Source organism: Patagioenas fasciata, chromosome 2 (assembly GCF_037038585.1).
Source record: "Patagioenas fasciata isolate bPatFas1 chromosome 2, bPatFas1.hap1, whole genome shotgun sequence".
Classification (NCBI taxonomy): domain Eukaryota; kingdom Metazoa; phylum Chordata; class Aves; order Columbiformes; family Columbidae; genus Patagioenas; species Patagioenas fasciata.
The window spans coordinates 129,620,509-129,635,438 of NC_092521.1; the positions used below are offsets into that span (position 1 = coordinate 129,620,509).

The 14,930-nt window shown below is 37.7% G+C and overlaps 1 protein-coding gene across 4 annotated transcripts in view; it reads left to right on the forward strand.

Annotated features, from left to right (window-relative positions):
• ZNF385D (zinc finger protein 385D) overlaps positions 1 to 14,930 on the forward strand; it is a 422,321-nt gene that overhangs the window by 245,549 nt on the left and 161,842 nt on the right. The window contains exon 1 of one of the 4 annotated variants that reach the window (XM_065831195.2): positions 13,747 to 14,036. The exons of the other annotated variants lie outside the window; for them this stretch is intronic. Within the exon in view, the coding sequence (XP_065687267.1) occupies positions 14,015 to 14,036 (22 nt within the window). The 5' untranslated portion in view covers positions 13,747 to 14,014. Of the gene's footprint in view, positions 1 to 13,746; positions 14,037 to 14,930 lie in introns of those variants that run through there. 4 annotated transcript variants of the gene reach the window in all.

Genomic DNA, 14,930 nt, shown 5'->3' on the forward strand with positions numbered 1-14,930 from the left:
CACTGCCACAAGTGTGAGAGACAAGGGAGAATGATGGGAGGGGTAAAGATTCAGAAGAAGGGGGAGAAATAATCCTTAAGGTCCTTTCCAATCCAAACTATTCTGTGATTCTATGATCATAAGATAAGGTACATAGAGAACTCCAGTAATTACTGTTAAAAAACCCTACAAAACAATCAGACCCACAAGGATGAAACATACGGAATTAGTCAAATCAGGTAGTAAATTAGTCAAAATACAGAAAGAAAAAAACTTCCACACATAGGTTACACACCACATAACTGTGTTTCTACTTTGAAAAAAAAATAACTAAGGTAATATTGCCATATTCCAGGGTGAAAACTAAAGTACTGTGTCCAGAGAAAAAAATGCATAGGGATACATTTCCCTGTCTTATAATTGCTATAAAAGAAAATACTGGTGCTCTCAAAAAACAATTTATTTTTTCCTTAAATGCTGTATAAGAATATGCTCCAGTTGACGCTTTATGGAAAATAAATACAATGCACTATATTGAAAATGGATTTCTGAGAAAGATCAATAAATGCTGTATACAGCAGAATGAAGTTATCAAAATGCAAATATTTTAGACAAAACAGAATTTAACAATTGTCAAGATAAGCTATTCCCTCAAAACACACTGAAGACATTTTCTAGTTTACATAATGTAATTAAATTCAAGCCTGAAGAATTCAAATTTGTCCCAAAGACATTATTGGCCATGTGATTTAATGTGGTGATAAGGATGAAAACGTAGCATGTTTGAAGGCCACAAGAGTATGATAAAATTATGTTTGAAAGCTGAAAGCAATTGTTTGCAAGCCTTTTTTTGAAAAATACTCAGTAGTGACATCATGAAAAGACCTTTTCCATTATTAGCAGCACAACCTCCTCCTGACACTATTTAGGTGACTTTTACCCCAGTGTAACTTCCATACTCTCACTGAAGTTATATCAGCGGAAAATGATCCTTTTCTGTTCTGTGGGGAAAAAGGAAAAAAGGCACCACAAACCCAAAAACCCAAACACGTAAGTGAACACAGTGTAAGGAAAATGTGAGTCAGTGCTTTCTTACAACATAGTAAACCATTTTCTTTTGCTTTCTCACTGTTGCTTTTATTGTTTATGTGATGGGAACAGTGAGAGCTGAATGCTGCCCTAAAGTCAAGAGCTCCAAGGGTTCAGCTTTTTTCTGTCTCTAACCTTTCTAATTATATTTCAAACCCACATTTCATCTGCAAAACAGGGATGTACTGTTTCCCATTGTGTAAGATCAGATTGTTTAAAATGCAACAGCTCTTACAAAAACATTAATATTATATCATAAACGTTAAGGTCCTTTGATCCTTTTGCATTATGAGAGCCTCAAGTCTGGTAAACTAGGATTTCATCAGTCAGGGTACAGAAAGATTAATTCTGTGTAGCACGTCTTGGCACTGGTGGGGGGCATCTCAAAAGGTGCCAATGTTTTGCTGTTGATGAGCAAGGGTCATTTAGCTTGCTGAGTTGAAAGGGTCTTTAACTGAGATTAAAAAGGGAGAGAACTATTTGGATAGCGATGCTTCCTACTGGAGAGACTTTATAGTCACACTGCTCCTCTTGAAAGGTTTTATTTATTCCTGAGAACTTTATGGCGACTGACAGTGAAGTGGTATTTATAGTATTTAGCCAGTCATCAGAAATGACTAATTATGCCTCCCTTGGAATGTACATGCTCTGATGACTCATGTAATATGCTCTCATTATCTCACAATTTGGTATCTCTGATACGTTTAAAAATATGTACATATGTATAGTAGTGGTACTTAACATCTGCCTTTCTCAAAGTTCCATACATTAATTTTTTTTTTTTTTTTTAGGTAAAACCTGATACACCTCCTCTGGTGTCATCGTTCAAAGTAAAAAGTGTTTCTTGTTCAGTCCATCACTCTTCTATTTGTCATTTTACAAAATCTTCTAGCAGGCTTGAATGCACATAAGTCAAGAGAAAATGATCAAAGGCTAATCCATTAGTAGCCTCTCAGACCTGACCTTCCCTTAGAAAACATTCTATGAAAAGTTTAAAATGACTCTTCACAAAAGGGCAAAAAATTGTAGCAGATAAGTTATTAAATACATAGTATGTGCAACAACAGGACCAAAACACTGGTCCAACTGCTTCTCAACTGGAAAATCATATTATGTAGTCACATAATATGTAAAGAACAATCTGTTTCTTTAAGTTTGCTATTTGTATATTGCTAGGTAGTGCTGTATATAATTTTCTTTCAAAAAACCCTGAAGTACTCACCAAAAAATACTACCTGAAAGCCTCTAAACTGTGCTCTTCTGTGATTTTTTGTCAATTTAAATTTATCTGCCTCTCTTTAATTTTCTTTTTTTTTTTAAATTAAAAATGATCTAACACCAATGGAAAAGCCAATAAATAAATAATTAAGGAAAAGGAAAAGGAAAAAAAAAAAAAGAAAAAAAAAAGTAGCAGTGTATTTTGCCTCCCTTCACTGTGCCCAGCCTGGCACTGAATAATAACTCACACACACTGGCTTATTATTTGTCCAAAAATGCCTATTATCAGGAACCTATCCACCAATTTTATGGTAACGTTTCTCAGTCAGGAATTGTATTTTTACAGTGTGCTTGCATTTTTATCCCAGGAAGAACAAACAGTAGCCTCAGGTGGCTTCAATGGACTTCTTACACGCAGTGGAAGACCCTCTCCAAGGACCTTGACTAAAACTATGGTTCGTCCTTATCCTGCCCCTATGCATTGGTTGAGATATCCAACAGAGATGAGGAAAAAAGAGGTTTCTAACCTGACTAGAACAGTCATGAGACCCAGAAAGCGGAGGTGTAATCAGACATGACAAATTTTTATGCCCATCAGCAAAGAGCAGGAATCCACTAGGACTTTACTAAGGACAATTCCTAACACATACTGTAACCTATTAGAATTTTGACCATCACAATTTAACTTCTTCCTCATTCTAATCAAATGTCTCTGGGGTACTGAACAGAAAGTAAAAAAATAATACAATAGAGCGCAAATTTCATCACTCGTAATTCTAAAATTCAATTGGCCTCATATGCAGTGATGGAAAAAAGATGATCTTGTTGAACATGAATGAGAAAGAAAGAAGGGAAAACAGGCATCCTAATGTGGCTATTTACCTGTGCAGCAAGTTAATTACACATCTGAGAAAGCATCTAGCATTGCCAACTTACACTACATGCATATGTATTTGCCCATGGACAAATATTAATACGTGTGTTCATGCTTTGTGCAACATTGCTCTACTCATGCATAGTACTTCCTGAATTTGTTCTTAAACTTATTGGCTTTAAAGTATGTAAATGAAGATGAAACATGGTCCAGGGGATTTTAATATGTAGAGAGTTACTCTTGGTAAAGATAATTACTTGATTAAATGCTCTGGTGGACAGTGATCAAAGAAGGAAGTGGTAGATAAGTAATGAAAAGTGTATCAGTACAAAAACTATCAAGATCTTATAGAATATGATAAATTAGCAGGATAAAGCAGGCACTGCAGACTTTTGGGTGAAATGGGCCTTCTATTTGTTATGCTTATTTTCCTTTAAAGCTTTTCTGTCAGTGGTACAGTTTTCTATTGCACAAAACTAAACTGCCAAATCACTGGAACGCACAGATGAGCTCAAAGTCACTTTTACACTGCAGTCCACTCAGTGTGAGCAGTCAGGACATAAATGTTCATGAAATGGCAGTCACTTTTGTACATAAAGAGAAAGCAGAAGGTCTGCAGATGAAATGAGTGTAGCAGTCCAGCACACCACCATGCATCTTCATGAAAAACTCATCTTCTGTTGTGCTATCTGCAGAGCTTTCCTCAATGCTGTAGAGGTGCAGACCTCTACAACCAACTTTTCCTCCTGTAACACCCCAAAGCTGAGATGATGTTGGCAGTAACATGGTCTTTCTCTCCAAGACAAATTCATAGGCAGTCAGTACGCTTGGAACAGTTGTATATACAGAGTGTTGGAAAGATATGACTGGGGCTTTCAAACCTAGCTGAAATTATTTCAGTTGTTAATCCTGTTAGGAATATGAAGTTAAGCTATAATGTACACCTTCGTCTGTGGGATAGCATTCATCTATATAGTGCAAAGAATAAAAAATCCTGTGAAGTAAGGAATTCGTCCTGTATTTTTTCTTTCTACATTTGTATTTAGGCACCTGAAGTAAGTAGGCTTATTTTTTGAGGTACTGAGTGGCAAACTAACTAAAAATCAAGTCACTAAATTATCTTAAAATAGCAGCAGTACTCTTAGGAAATCATGTTTTAAAATTATTAATTCCCTAATTATTTTTGCATAAATACAACTGTGAAGTATTTGTATTGAAATGGACAATGGGAAGTGCATATTGATGAAAGAGTCTGGTTTTAGGACACTGGTTTTGGTTTTTTTTCTTTCATTCAGCAGTGGGAAATGGACAGAATTACTTATAGACTGCTATTATGGCAGGGTGTTTTCAAACCTGATAATTAAATTCAGAGGTATGGCAGATCAAAAGGAAGCTGTACAGGAAAAAGATGTAACAAGAAAGTCAGGAACAGATACAGACAGGAGTTTTTTGCTGTACTTGTCGTTCTGAATTAGAATGGCAGGAGGCTCTGTCAATAAGATCAAAAGGCAGGAACAGAGATGAAAACTCTCCTTTTACTGTTAATTTTTATAAACCAGGTAGGAAGCTATTTGAACTCTATTGGCAGAGTGATAAAAACACAGTAACATTTCCCACTCACCCACCCCCTTCTTCTGAGAGAAAAAAAAAAGAAATTTGAAAGAAATAAACTGTTTCTGGGTGTTTTTAAAATCTTTTTTTTCTTTTCGGTACTAGCAATAAATGTCTGTACGCTCAGCCACTTCGTGACATGCTCTCCCATTTTGTCTTAAAGGTTAGCATGAATACCATAAATTAATCTACAAGGATTTTAATGGAATGTGGTTATTGCAGGATACCAGCTGGGTCATTCAAGTGTGGTTCTTTCTTCTGTGCACAAATATTTTTGCTCTTCATTTTTTTTGTGTGTGTTTTTTTTGTTTTGTTTTGTTTTTGCATATTGAAGCACTGTGTGATCATTTAAGATCCCAGGAAATTGTCTCAAGAACTGGGGAAGCTAATGTTATAGTTAGTTCCCTAGAAGATAATTCCATTTTTCTTGTATAAATTTCATGCTGGTTTCACTTGCAGGTGTTCTTCGTGTTCTGTTCTAAATTGCTGCTTTTTTTGCTGCTGAGGACAGTTGGTAGTTGCTGTGATGATCCCAGGTGAAGTTAAGTTTCAATGGGTATGAGTGATCTGCAGGGATCACGGATCTTTTAAGAGGTTTGGAAGCCTTGGCTGGGATTCAGCACGCATTTCTCAGAGTATGTACATGTATGTATGAGAGAACTAGGTGTCTATGTTCCTGTTTTGATCAGTGAAATTCTAGTCAATATAGTTAATGGAGCTTGGAGAGCTACTTGGGGAGCCAAAGTTGGTATCTTCTTCCTCTTCTGACTTTGTTGACAGCATGAGTTTGACCTCTGTTGACTGTGGTGGAAAATTAGGTGTACAACTTGCATGTAGGCACCCATGTATACACATAAAAACTTATGTGTCAGTCTCTGAGTCAAATCCCACCTACAGTGAGATCTGCTGTGGGAAAAATAAATATCACTGATATTTTCACTTCATGACAATTTTTTACAGTCAGTTGTGAAGCTTGCATGTGTGGAACTGCAAAATGATTACATGTGGACCTGTGAATCAAATTCAGCACTGATGTGAATAGAATAATATTAATTTTTCAAACTTATTTAATAAAATGTTGAACACTATGCTGTAATTTCATTTTTTTATATCCTCAAATTAGTGCCTTGTCTGCTTGTATTTTGTTCCCCTCCCCTTTTTGCATGGCAGTTTCTGATAGATTGCAGCTTACTTACCATTGGCTAGCCTTTCCTTTGGTAGCAACAAGTTGGCCGAAATAATTTCTTCTTGGATATGAAAAAGGAATTCAAACACATCGTGTATGTTTTCTATGAGATTAGTTAAACTGTTTCATAGTCACTGGAGATGAAATTTCTCGTGCCTGATTGTAACTGCCTAGAAGTTTATTGTCTAACCTGAGTTAAATGTTGATACCCCTTGGCAGGTCAGTGGAATGAAAGTGCCTGCAGAGAGGGACTGGTCATCTTCCTCTCAGACAAGAATCTACCATGGGATGAGTTGCCCCAGGAGGCACCTGAAACACTTGCTGGTGTAGTTGAGATGCATCATTTTAGGCAGGTAAAGCTGGATGTGCCTTAAGCTCCTGCCCGTTCTTAGTTTTAAACACAGTGCTGGCACCTTGCAGGTGTTTCAGGTGATGCTGCAAAGTATTTCAGCTCTCCAATGATGGAGAGAAGTTGTAGTGCCATGCAGCTGGCAGTGTTGGTGTCCCTTCTTCCTGCTGGAGGTCTGTGCTGCAGTTTTGCTCCATTGATTGACCCAGTATAGAAAAACAGACTGCTCTGCACCCATCACATTAGGACTGCATCTGGCAGCATTTTCCTCTTGCAGTGATATATTGAGATCACAGCTCAGCGCCTTCATAATCACTGGGAAATGTAGAATCATACTGCATTGCTTTTTTTTTTTCCTTCTCATTTTCAAACAGCTCTATACAGCATCAAGAAAATGAAGGAATATTGTTTCATTCCCATATCTTGAATTTTTTCCATTTAGGGAATTAAGGGTGTGGAAATTGATTTGGTTATATTCTATAGGAGCAAACAGAATACAGATAAAATGCTTTACGTATCTTGTGCTTCAAAAAATTAGGAGGAACTAATTAGGAGCAAATTAGAAGCAGAACTGTTTGAGAAGAAAAATATAGAAAGACTTGGAAAAAAAATTGACACTTGCTTAAATAACTACAGATCACCAGATCACTAACAAAAGTCATTTCATGTTCAGAATATGGAAAACTTTGACTAAAATTATTTTCTGCTTCAGCCACAAATAAAGACAGCAACTAGAAATTAAAAGGCAACTTGGAACAAAATGATAAAAGAAGAAGAGGACAATAATCAATATAAATTAGAAGTAAGAATATGGAGAATTTATACAGAAAGCTAAAAACAGGAAATGAAAAATCTGTGGTTGCCAAGGCAAAGGACAATAAGTTTTTAGTGTATTGAGGACAAAAATCCTAATAGTATAAGCCACTAGATGGAGATAGTAAGATTGTTAGGAGTGATTTGAAAGAGCCATAAGTGTTAAATATTTTTTATTCTGTATTTTGAAAAATGCTTTATACTGTCCTCATGTCATGAGTGTGCTGAGGCACTTTCCAAGATGCCTGGAAGAAAAGAAGATGTCAAGCAGCAGCAACTTGGACTAAAAACTATTCAAAATCATTAGGCCTATATAACTTTTGCACGAGAGTAATAAAGTATTTTTTGAGGACATCCCCATTTCATTGATGCACCATCGTGAACGAAAAACAACAACAACAATAACAAAACCCCAACCAATAAAAAAATCGAACAACAAAACAAATTAAAAAAGAACCACTGACCAAACAAACACCCCCATTCACAACACCCCCTCAAAAAAAACCCTGAAACCAGCCACATGAAACCACAGAGGAGAACAGGAGTGCTAATGATTTGCTGGTATTGAAATGTAACTGATACCTATGTAATAATCACATTGCTATCATTTCTGGACATCTCTAATAGTGCAATACATTTTAGTTATTGTAGTTTAACCCAATATAAACAGACAGTTAAAAGAGGCAGTATAAACAGACAATTTCACCATGTAATACCTGGTTTTCTTACTTGAGACTTGTCTTTTGATTGATAGAGATGTTTTTAGGCATAATAGACATGGATAGTTTGGGGTACTGTTTTCTTCTAAATAAATGAATTATACAGTATAATGTATGTAGACATCTGATTAATAGAAAGGATGAATTGACAGTTCTTCTGCATACCAAATTTAACTAATTAATGATATTACAATCAGAAATGCAAAATGTGGGTTGGACTCTTGATCATATTGCATCCTGTAAATTACAGTGAAAAAAAAACTAGAGTGTGAAAGCTGTACAGAATTTCTCAGTGCAACATCTGGATTTATACATTTAGATTTATATACTATAAATTTATAAATTGTGAGAATACAATGCCAGGATTTAGTGATGAATTCTAAAAGTGCATTGCAAAATTGTAGAGTGTATTGGAAAGACAGACCAAAAAAGTGAAACACTGACTAATTTCTTCACCTTACCAAGGGTAGAGATGGATTATGTATATGTGATATATTCAAAACGCACATGTTAGTTAGACAAATTTTACTGAATGCAGTACAGAAATAAAATTACAAGGAAAAGACAGAGAAAGCAAGGGCTGTGCACGTTGGAGTTGATGTTACCACAAGTTCCAGTTTTCATTCTTTGACTGAAAAAAATAATAGATTCTTTGTGTATGTGAAAAAACATCTTTGACATGGACTCAGACAGGCTTCTTGGTCTTGTTCGCTTTTAAGACCATCCTTCTTTTTAAAATTATTATCAATATACATAGTCAAATAAGCTTCTGCACCAGTTGTGTATTCATTCAGGCTCATTATCTTAAATCTTGTCACATGCATAGAAACAAAATATGACAGGAGTGGACATTTAGTAAAACAATAAGCAGCAATAGTGCCTAAAATGTCAGTTTGGCTTTATGTTGGGAGCATTGTGTTTGTTTGTGTAGTAACTGTCCATATCCTTGAGAAGGAAATTCAGAAAAATATGCCCTTTCAATTGCCATGTCATCTGTATTCAAACTGTAAAATCCTAGCAGGACTAGCTTTAAGCTTACAAAACCATGTTGTTGTTATTTATATTTCTTAAGTCTCGTATGTAGAAAATCCCAGTTGCTTAGAAAGAACAGTGTTGCAAGTATGGTTACTGAACTGATAAAGTCTGCAGAGCAAAGATTTATAAAGACTCTCAGAACCAAAGGTGAGGCTTTGTTTACTTCTTGAAAACGCTTTAACAGGAGGTTCTGGTTAGCCGTTTGCAATAGAGAGTGAAGCAGTTGATCAGATAGCAGCTAAACTAATGAAAAGCATCATGGAAGTGACAGAAGATTAATTAAGTTCCTCCAGTTGTATTCACCTGTGGCAGTACAGAGTTCCTTTGGGTACTGCTGCAGTTAAATGGTATTCATGGTGACAAATATTGCAGATTTCCAGAAGTGACACTTCTGAGTCAAGGGTAAAAAACACATTTGGTAGTTTTAGCTAGTGGAGAACGTGCAAAACCCAAGATCAGTCTCTATGGACAGTTAAAATATACAAACATAACCTGCTTCTTCCCTTCTTATCCTTTAGTTTAACCTCAAGAGATTATTAACAAATTGCAAAATCTGCATTATCGTGTAGTGTGTCTTAAACTGCTCCAGATGGTTTCAAAATAAAAACAAACAGAAGTTTTAGGCATTGTACTTAGTATATTTTATTTGAAGCACAAAAATACATGAACTTGGAAACACTTTCAATTCCTTTTGGAACCTTACAAAACTGTCTTGTTTGCTGTTTTTTACTTGTGCATTGTGGTTACTGTAGTACTAGTAGGAATGAAATATCTGCAATACATACTTTTCCAAATTATGTAGAAGCTCTAGCCCTACCTTACCTTCACTAATCTTTTAGTTTTTGGGTGCATTTGGTGAACTAGTGGGTCAAGTGTGATTTGGATTGCATTTCCAACTTCTTTTTCAGAAATGAGTGTTCACACAATACATTTTTATTCTTAAGAGCTGTCTCTGTACAGTATATGAAATTTATTTTAGGAAAATCTGGAAACATTTGATGTGTATGAGATCTTTTAACGTACTGCACATGATGCATGAACTTAAAATATTGTGTCACTAGTGTATTTTGTTGCCTGCTGTTACCTTTCCGCCAGCAAAGAGTCTCTCAATAAGCTTCTGCATTTGCCAGAAAAGGTTTGTGGTCAGCCTCACTAATTGAAATTCATCAAAGCCAACTGGTAAGAGTCTGGGTATAAATCTAATATTAGTTGCCTCCTGGGAGAGTTCAAGACTGGAAGAGAATTTTCCAGGAATCCTAGGGAATTAACTGGGTGCATTAATATTAAATATTAATTGGTCTCTGCAACAGACATGCCTGTGGGTGGTTTTAATTCTTAGTATGGAGGAATTGTGTAAATCAGTGGATAGATAAAAATCTGTATAAAGCATAGATAGCACAGCTAGTTCATGGAGTGGCCCTCTGGCTCTAGGCCAAGTCAGGCATGGGGAGTAACCTGTAGCTTTCCCAGCTCTGGAAGAATGTAGGGTACGTGCTGTACTTCTGGGAAATGTGTACTCTCAGCTTGCTTTTTGTTTATTCTGAGGAGGTAATGTCTTGTGAGGTAGTCTGTGCTTTGAAAATCTGCCCTTTGTGGCAAACCCTTTACCAAAATGCAGTTGTCAAGGTAGAAAGGACAGAAGAAATCAAGGTGAAGATGCTATTGGGAAAAAAGAAGCAGGTTGTTGGGAAAGAGGATTTCAGGGAGCAGAAGTAACTTCTTTTGTGAGAAATAAGGGTGTGGGGTACATGCTTTAGCAGAAGGTACTTTTTGTCATGCTAGGGTTACACCATTGATGAATTGTGAGGGTTTTGGGGGTTTTGTTTTTATAGGTGAACCATGAATGAAAATATGATAATTGTGCAGCTGACCTGTGTTTATACCCAAGCTAAATGCTGGTTAGCCTGTGCTGGCTTGTTGATGATTGGGAGTTTGCACCATGGGCTGACATCATGGGCCAGTTTGCTCATTCATTCTGCATGATCCTGCATGTCCAGACTGAGTCTACTCAAATCTCCAGACACACACAAGTATGTTTGCTGCTACTGACTGTCTTTCTCCACAGTCACGTGGAAATCCTCAGTGCTTGAGTTAAAGCAGCAGCAATTCAGGATTGCAATCACTAAACTAATCCTTGCTTTCACTGATAGTGACAGTATCTCACTTCGGTAATGAAATTTATTCTTTGTCCCTTGCCTGGAACTCTGCTTCTTTTTGCAGTTTATTAATGTTGTATGTGTGTAAATGAAAGCAGATTTGGCACGGAGTACGTCAATTTGGGCTGTGAAAGCTTTCCAGAAGAGACTACCAGTGACTTTCCCTCCTCCCTTGCATTTGTTCCGTAGATGAAATGCAAATAAGTTAAAGAATACTTCTTCTCGTTTCTCTTTTGCTACTTTGATTGTATGCTTATCGTATAAACACAAATAAGTTGCAGTAAAGAAGGAAGATGGTCCTGATTGTTCTGCATCCTAAAGTGCAAAACAAAAGTGGAGGTAACATCCAGAACAAAGTAGTGAAGAATATGTCAATCTACATGACGCTTTGCTGTTGAGGAGCTGACTTATCATCAGGCTGCACCAAATTGGTACAGGTATTGTAGCAGAGCAGCCGTCTCAAGAAGGGGTGTTTAAAGGCAGCATGGTTGCTGCCAGACTGCTAATGGCACGTCTACACAGTCATGAGTTGTCTGTACCCAGGCTGGCAGCTGACAGCAGAAACCAGCAAGGTATATCAGCTTGGAGGAAAGTTGTGCCTGGAGGCAGCCTACATCTCGCAGCGTCTGACCACTGGCAGAATGAGCCCTAGCCTTTCTGCCATAAGGTAAACTCAGCTTAACAGGCAAATGCTGTGCCTGGTGCAGGCTGTCGTAGAGGGCATCACTCAGCACCTCTGCAAAAGCGCTTCGGTTCTTGCAAAGGAGCTGAAGGATTTCACAGAGAATTGATTCTCTGAGCTTTTACCCTTGGTGAAGGGAGGAGAAGGAAGGCTTGTGCTGCAGAAAGCTCCCGATAGTAGTTTATACCTAGTGCTCAGGGGATGTTAGAGTGGCTCAGCTGATATATTTTAAACCAGCCTTTGAGAGTGGTATTTTCTCCTATAGCAAAGTGTCCTTCCTTGTACAGTAGAAGTGAATAAGGGTTATAATGATGAAACAGAAGAAGGGAAGGTACCATGAATACTCTCTGCTACTTGCTGTACAAACCCACTATTTGAAATGCAGGCCATGGTTTGTAGACAGCTGCTTTTATTTATTTATTTATTTATTTTTTAAATTTATTTTCAGGGATTTCTAGATTTAGGATTTGCTCAACTTAAGTTGCAGTCAGTCAGTTTGAACCACACAAGAAATCTTGACCTTCTTCCCTCTCACTCTATGGCCTCAAAGTGCATAACTGCACTTTGTGCTTTTTAATTGTGAAGCAAAGTGTATTTGGGAGTGTATCCTTGTACCATGTATCTCTCATTTCAGGCATGCCTCTTCCTAGGGGCAGCTGAAATAAGAAAGGGCTCTGAGAAATGCTAGGCATCAGAAACCGAGAACTGTGGGATTTCCAGTGAGGGACTGGACTTAAATTCATGCCCCAGTTCCCCCAGGCAGTGTTTATTCTTGGTGACTTTCACACAGGTAGCATGAAACCTCATGAGAGCAATGCTGTGAAGGGCTCTTGCTGAGAGATGCGTAGTAGCAGCGATGTACAGCAGGGCTCTTAACTCTTCTGCTGCAATTGGAGCATTCCTTGGCTGCTGTGCTGGTGGGATAATTTTGCACTAAATGATTGAACCTCATGAAATAGTAGTTACTCTGTGGAGCTTTTACAAATAAGAAGTGGAGCTTTAAATGAATTATACCTGTCATCCTCTTTCCTGTGGAATGAAAGCATTCATCCTGTTAGATGCCATTATAATGAAATAAACACTTCAGCATACTGTCCATTATTTTTTACCTTTATTTAGTTCAAGTGTATTATCAGTGATACATGCCAGACTGACAGCAGGAAACTGATGTCTTCTATTGATTTGTAGGAGACACAATATGTGCATAAATACAAACCGCATCATCCTCACCACGCTGCCATGCCAGTGTGTGTCAGATCCATCCCAGAGCACTACGTGTAGATGTTGGACGTTATTTCAGTATTTCTTTGGTCTTTTGTCCTCTGAAGCTGCTGCTAGTTTGTATAGCAGCAGGAATTGTGTGGGGATCTATTTACAACAAATTTAGGACCACTCCATTTGTCACAGAACAATAAAATAGCTACCAGCTGCTAATGACTTATCAACCTGAGCCAGAGACCTGGAGGGTGAAAGGTTGTAAACTCCATTACAAGTTCGTGCTGTTGTATATCTTCTGTCCTTCATGCAAAAAAATTGTAGTTTAAAAAAATCAGTTGAGCTCTATTGAAATTGAACTACCTATTCGTCAGTTGCTTTTTAAAAATAGGAACAGACTGAGCTTTATCCAACATTCAGATTAAAATAATTTCTTAAAACAGAACTATTGATTAAAAAAAAAGCCCTAGGGGGACACGATCTTGCAAAGTGCCAAGCATCTTTATCTTCCACTGAAGCTGAGGAATCAGGGCACTCGGAGCTTCTCCTGGAGCCTACCCTTCAAAGAAAAATATGCTAACAATATAGACTTTGTCTTTCCCATCTATTATATAATTGAACACGTTATGTCACTGAGTGTGTCTACTGGGGGGAAAAAAAAAAAAACCAGAAAGAAAAGAAAAAATAAGTATGTTTTTAGAAGGCTTTTTTTTCCCCTCCATGCCAGAGTTAGGTTAACCAGCGTATTAGAGCACGTCGTTGCCAGCCCGTTAAAGAAAAGGATCTGTTTGTAGTACTCTTAGTCCTGATGTCACAGGCACAGCAAGGACATCAGAAGGAGGAGTCAGATTACAGTAAGAATGGGCAGTGCAGCATGCAGCCGGAGTAAACGCTAAATCAGACAGGGATTGTATGAGGGATAAGACTGCCTGCAAAGCGCTCATCCTGAGGAGGCACACTGCTCACTCATGCTTCTTGTGCTGGGAAATTTCCACATAATGTAGAATGAAAGAGCTCTGTTTTACATGTCAGCCCTGTGTGGGAGCTAATGCTGAATACACAGCGGTGGGATCCTGACTGCATGATTAATGAGAAACATAATGTATTTTGGTAAGTGTTAACTGTGATGTAATTCTGCTTCTGCTCACATTATCAATAGGAGTGATTATTATAAATTTCGGATTCAAGAACATTTCGTGCTGGCACGCACCTAAAACTGACAACTGGGGAATCCTGTCGGCTGTGCAGTTTCAAAGGATTCCATTGTCTGGGAAATTTTCTGTTTGAGTGGGCTACCGCGTAGTTTTAGCAGCGTGAAAAATAAACTAGATAGGATGAACTCATCCTGGGTTTGTTTTATGTGAACTTGTGCTTCATCTGCCGAGAGGGTTTGAGAAATGGTTGCGAGGCATGGGAAGTTTCAGACGAACTTAATGTAATGGACGAGCTGCTGCTGCACTGTCTGTGGTAGGGAGGCACAGTAAGCCTTAGTATTTCATTCAGCTTTTAGTTTGAAGAATTCAAAGATGCGAAGGAGAAACAATGCTTTATTTGCAGTGGTGTGTTTGCCGAGTACTCTGCATTATGCAGATCATTGGTGTGGGTTTGGCTCCTAGCATACCACGAAATGCATACTATTTTAAGCCTTTAGAGGTCTCAGAGCTGTTAAATATTTGTGCAGAGTTTAGTTTTGTTGCTTGATGGAAATCTTCCTTAGGCTTACAGCTGAGCTGGCTGCATACCCTAAAAACATGCTGGAGCATAGAGCTATGTCTAAGCAATGTAGTGCTGCAGTACTGGGCTGGGATGTACAGTTGCAATATAATGCTGCAAGTTAGTGCTGCTAAATAGCAAAAAAAAAAAAAAAAAAATATAGAAAATTTGGTGTTGTAATGGAAAAAATACTGTTCTTGGCTACTTGAATTCTCCTCTAGCCTCAGTGTTAATTTTTAGCTGCATAATATTTAGGATGAACACAGAACAGAGAGTTGGAGGATTTCTGGG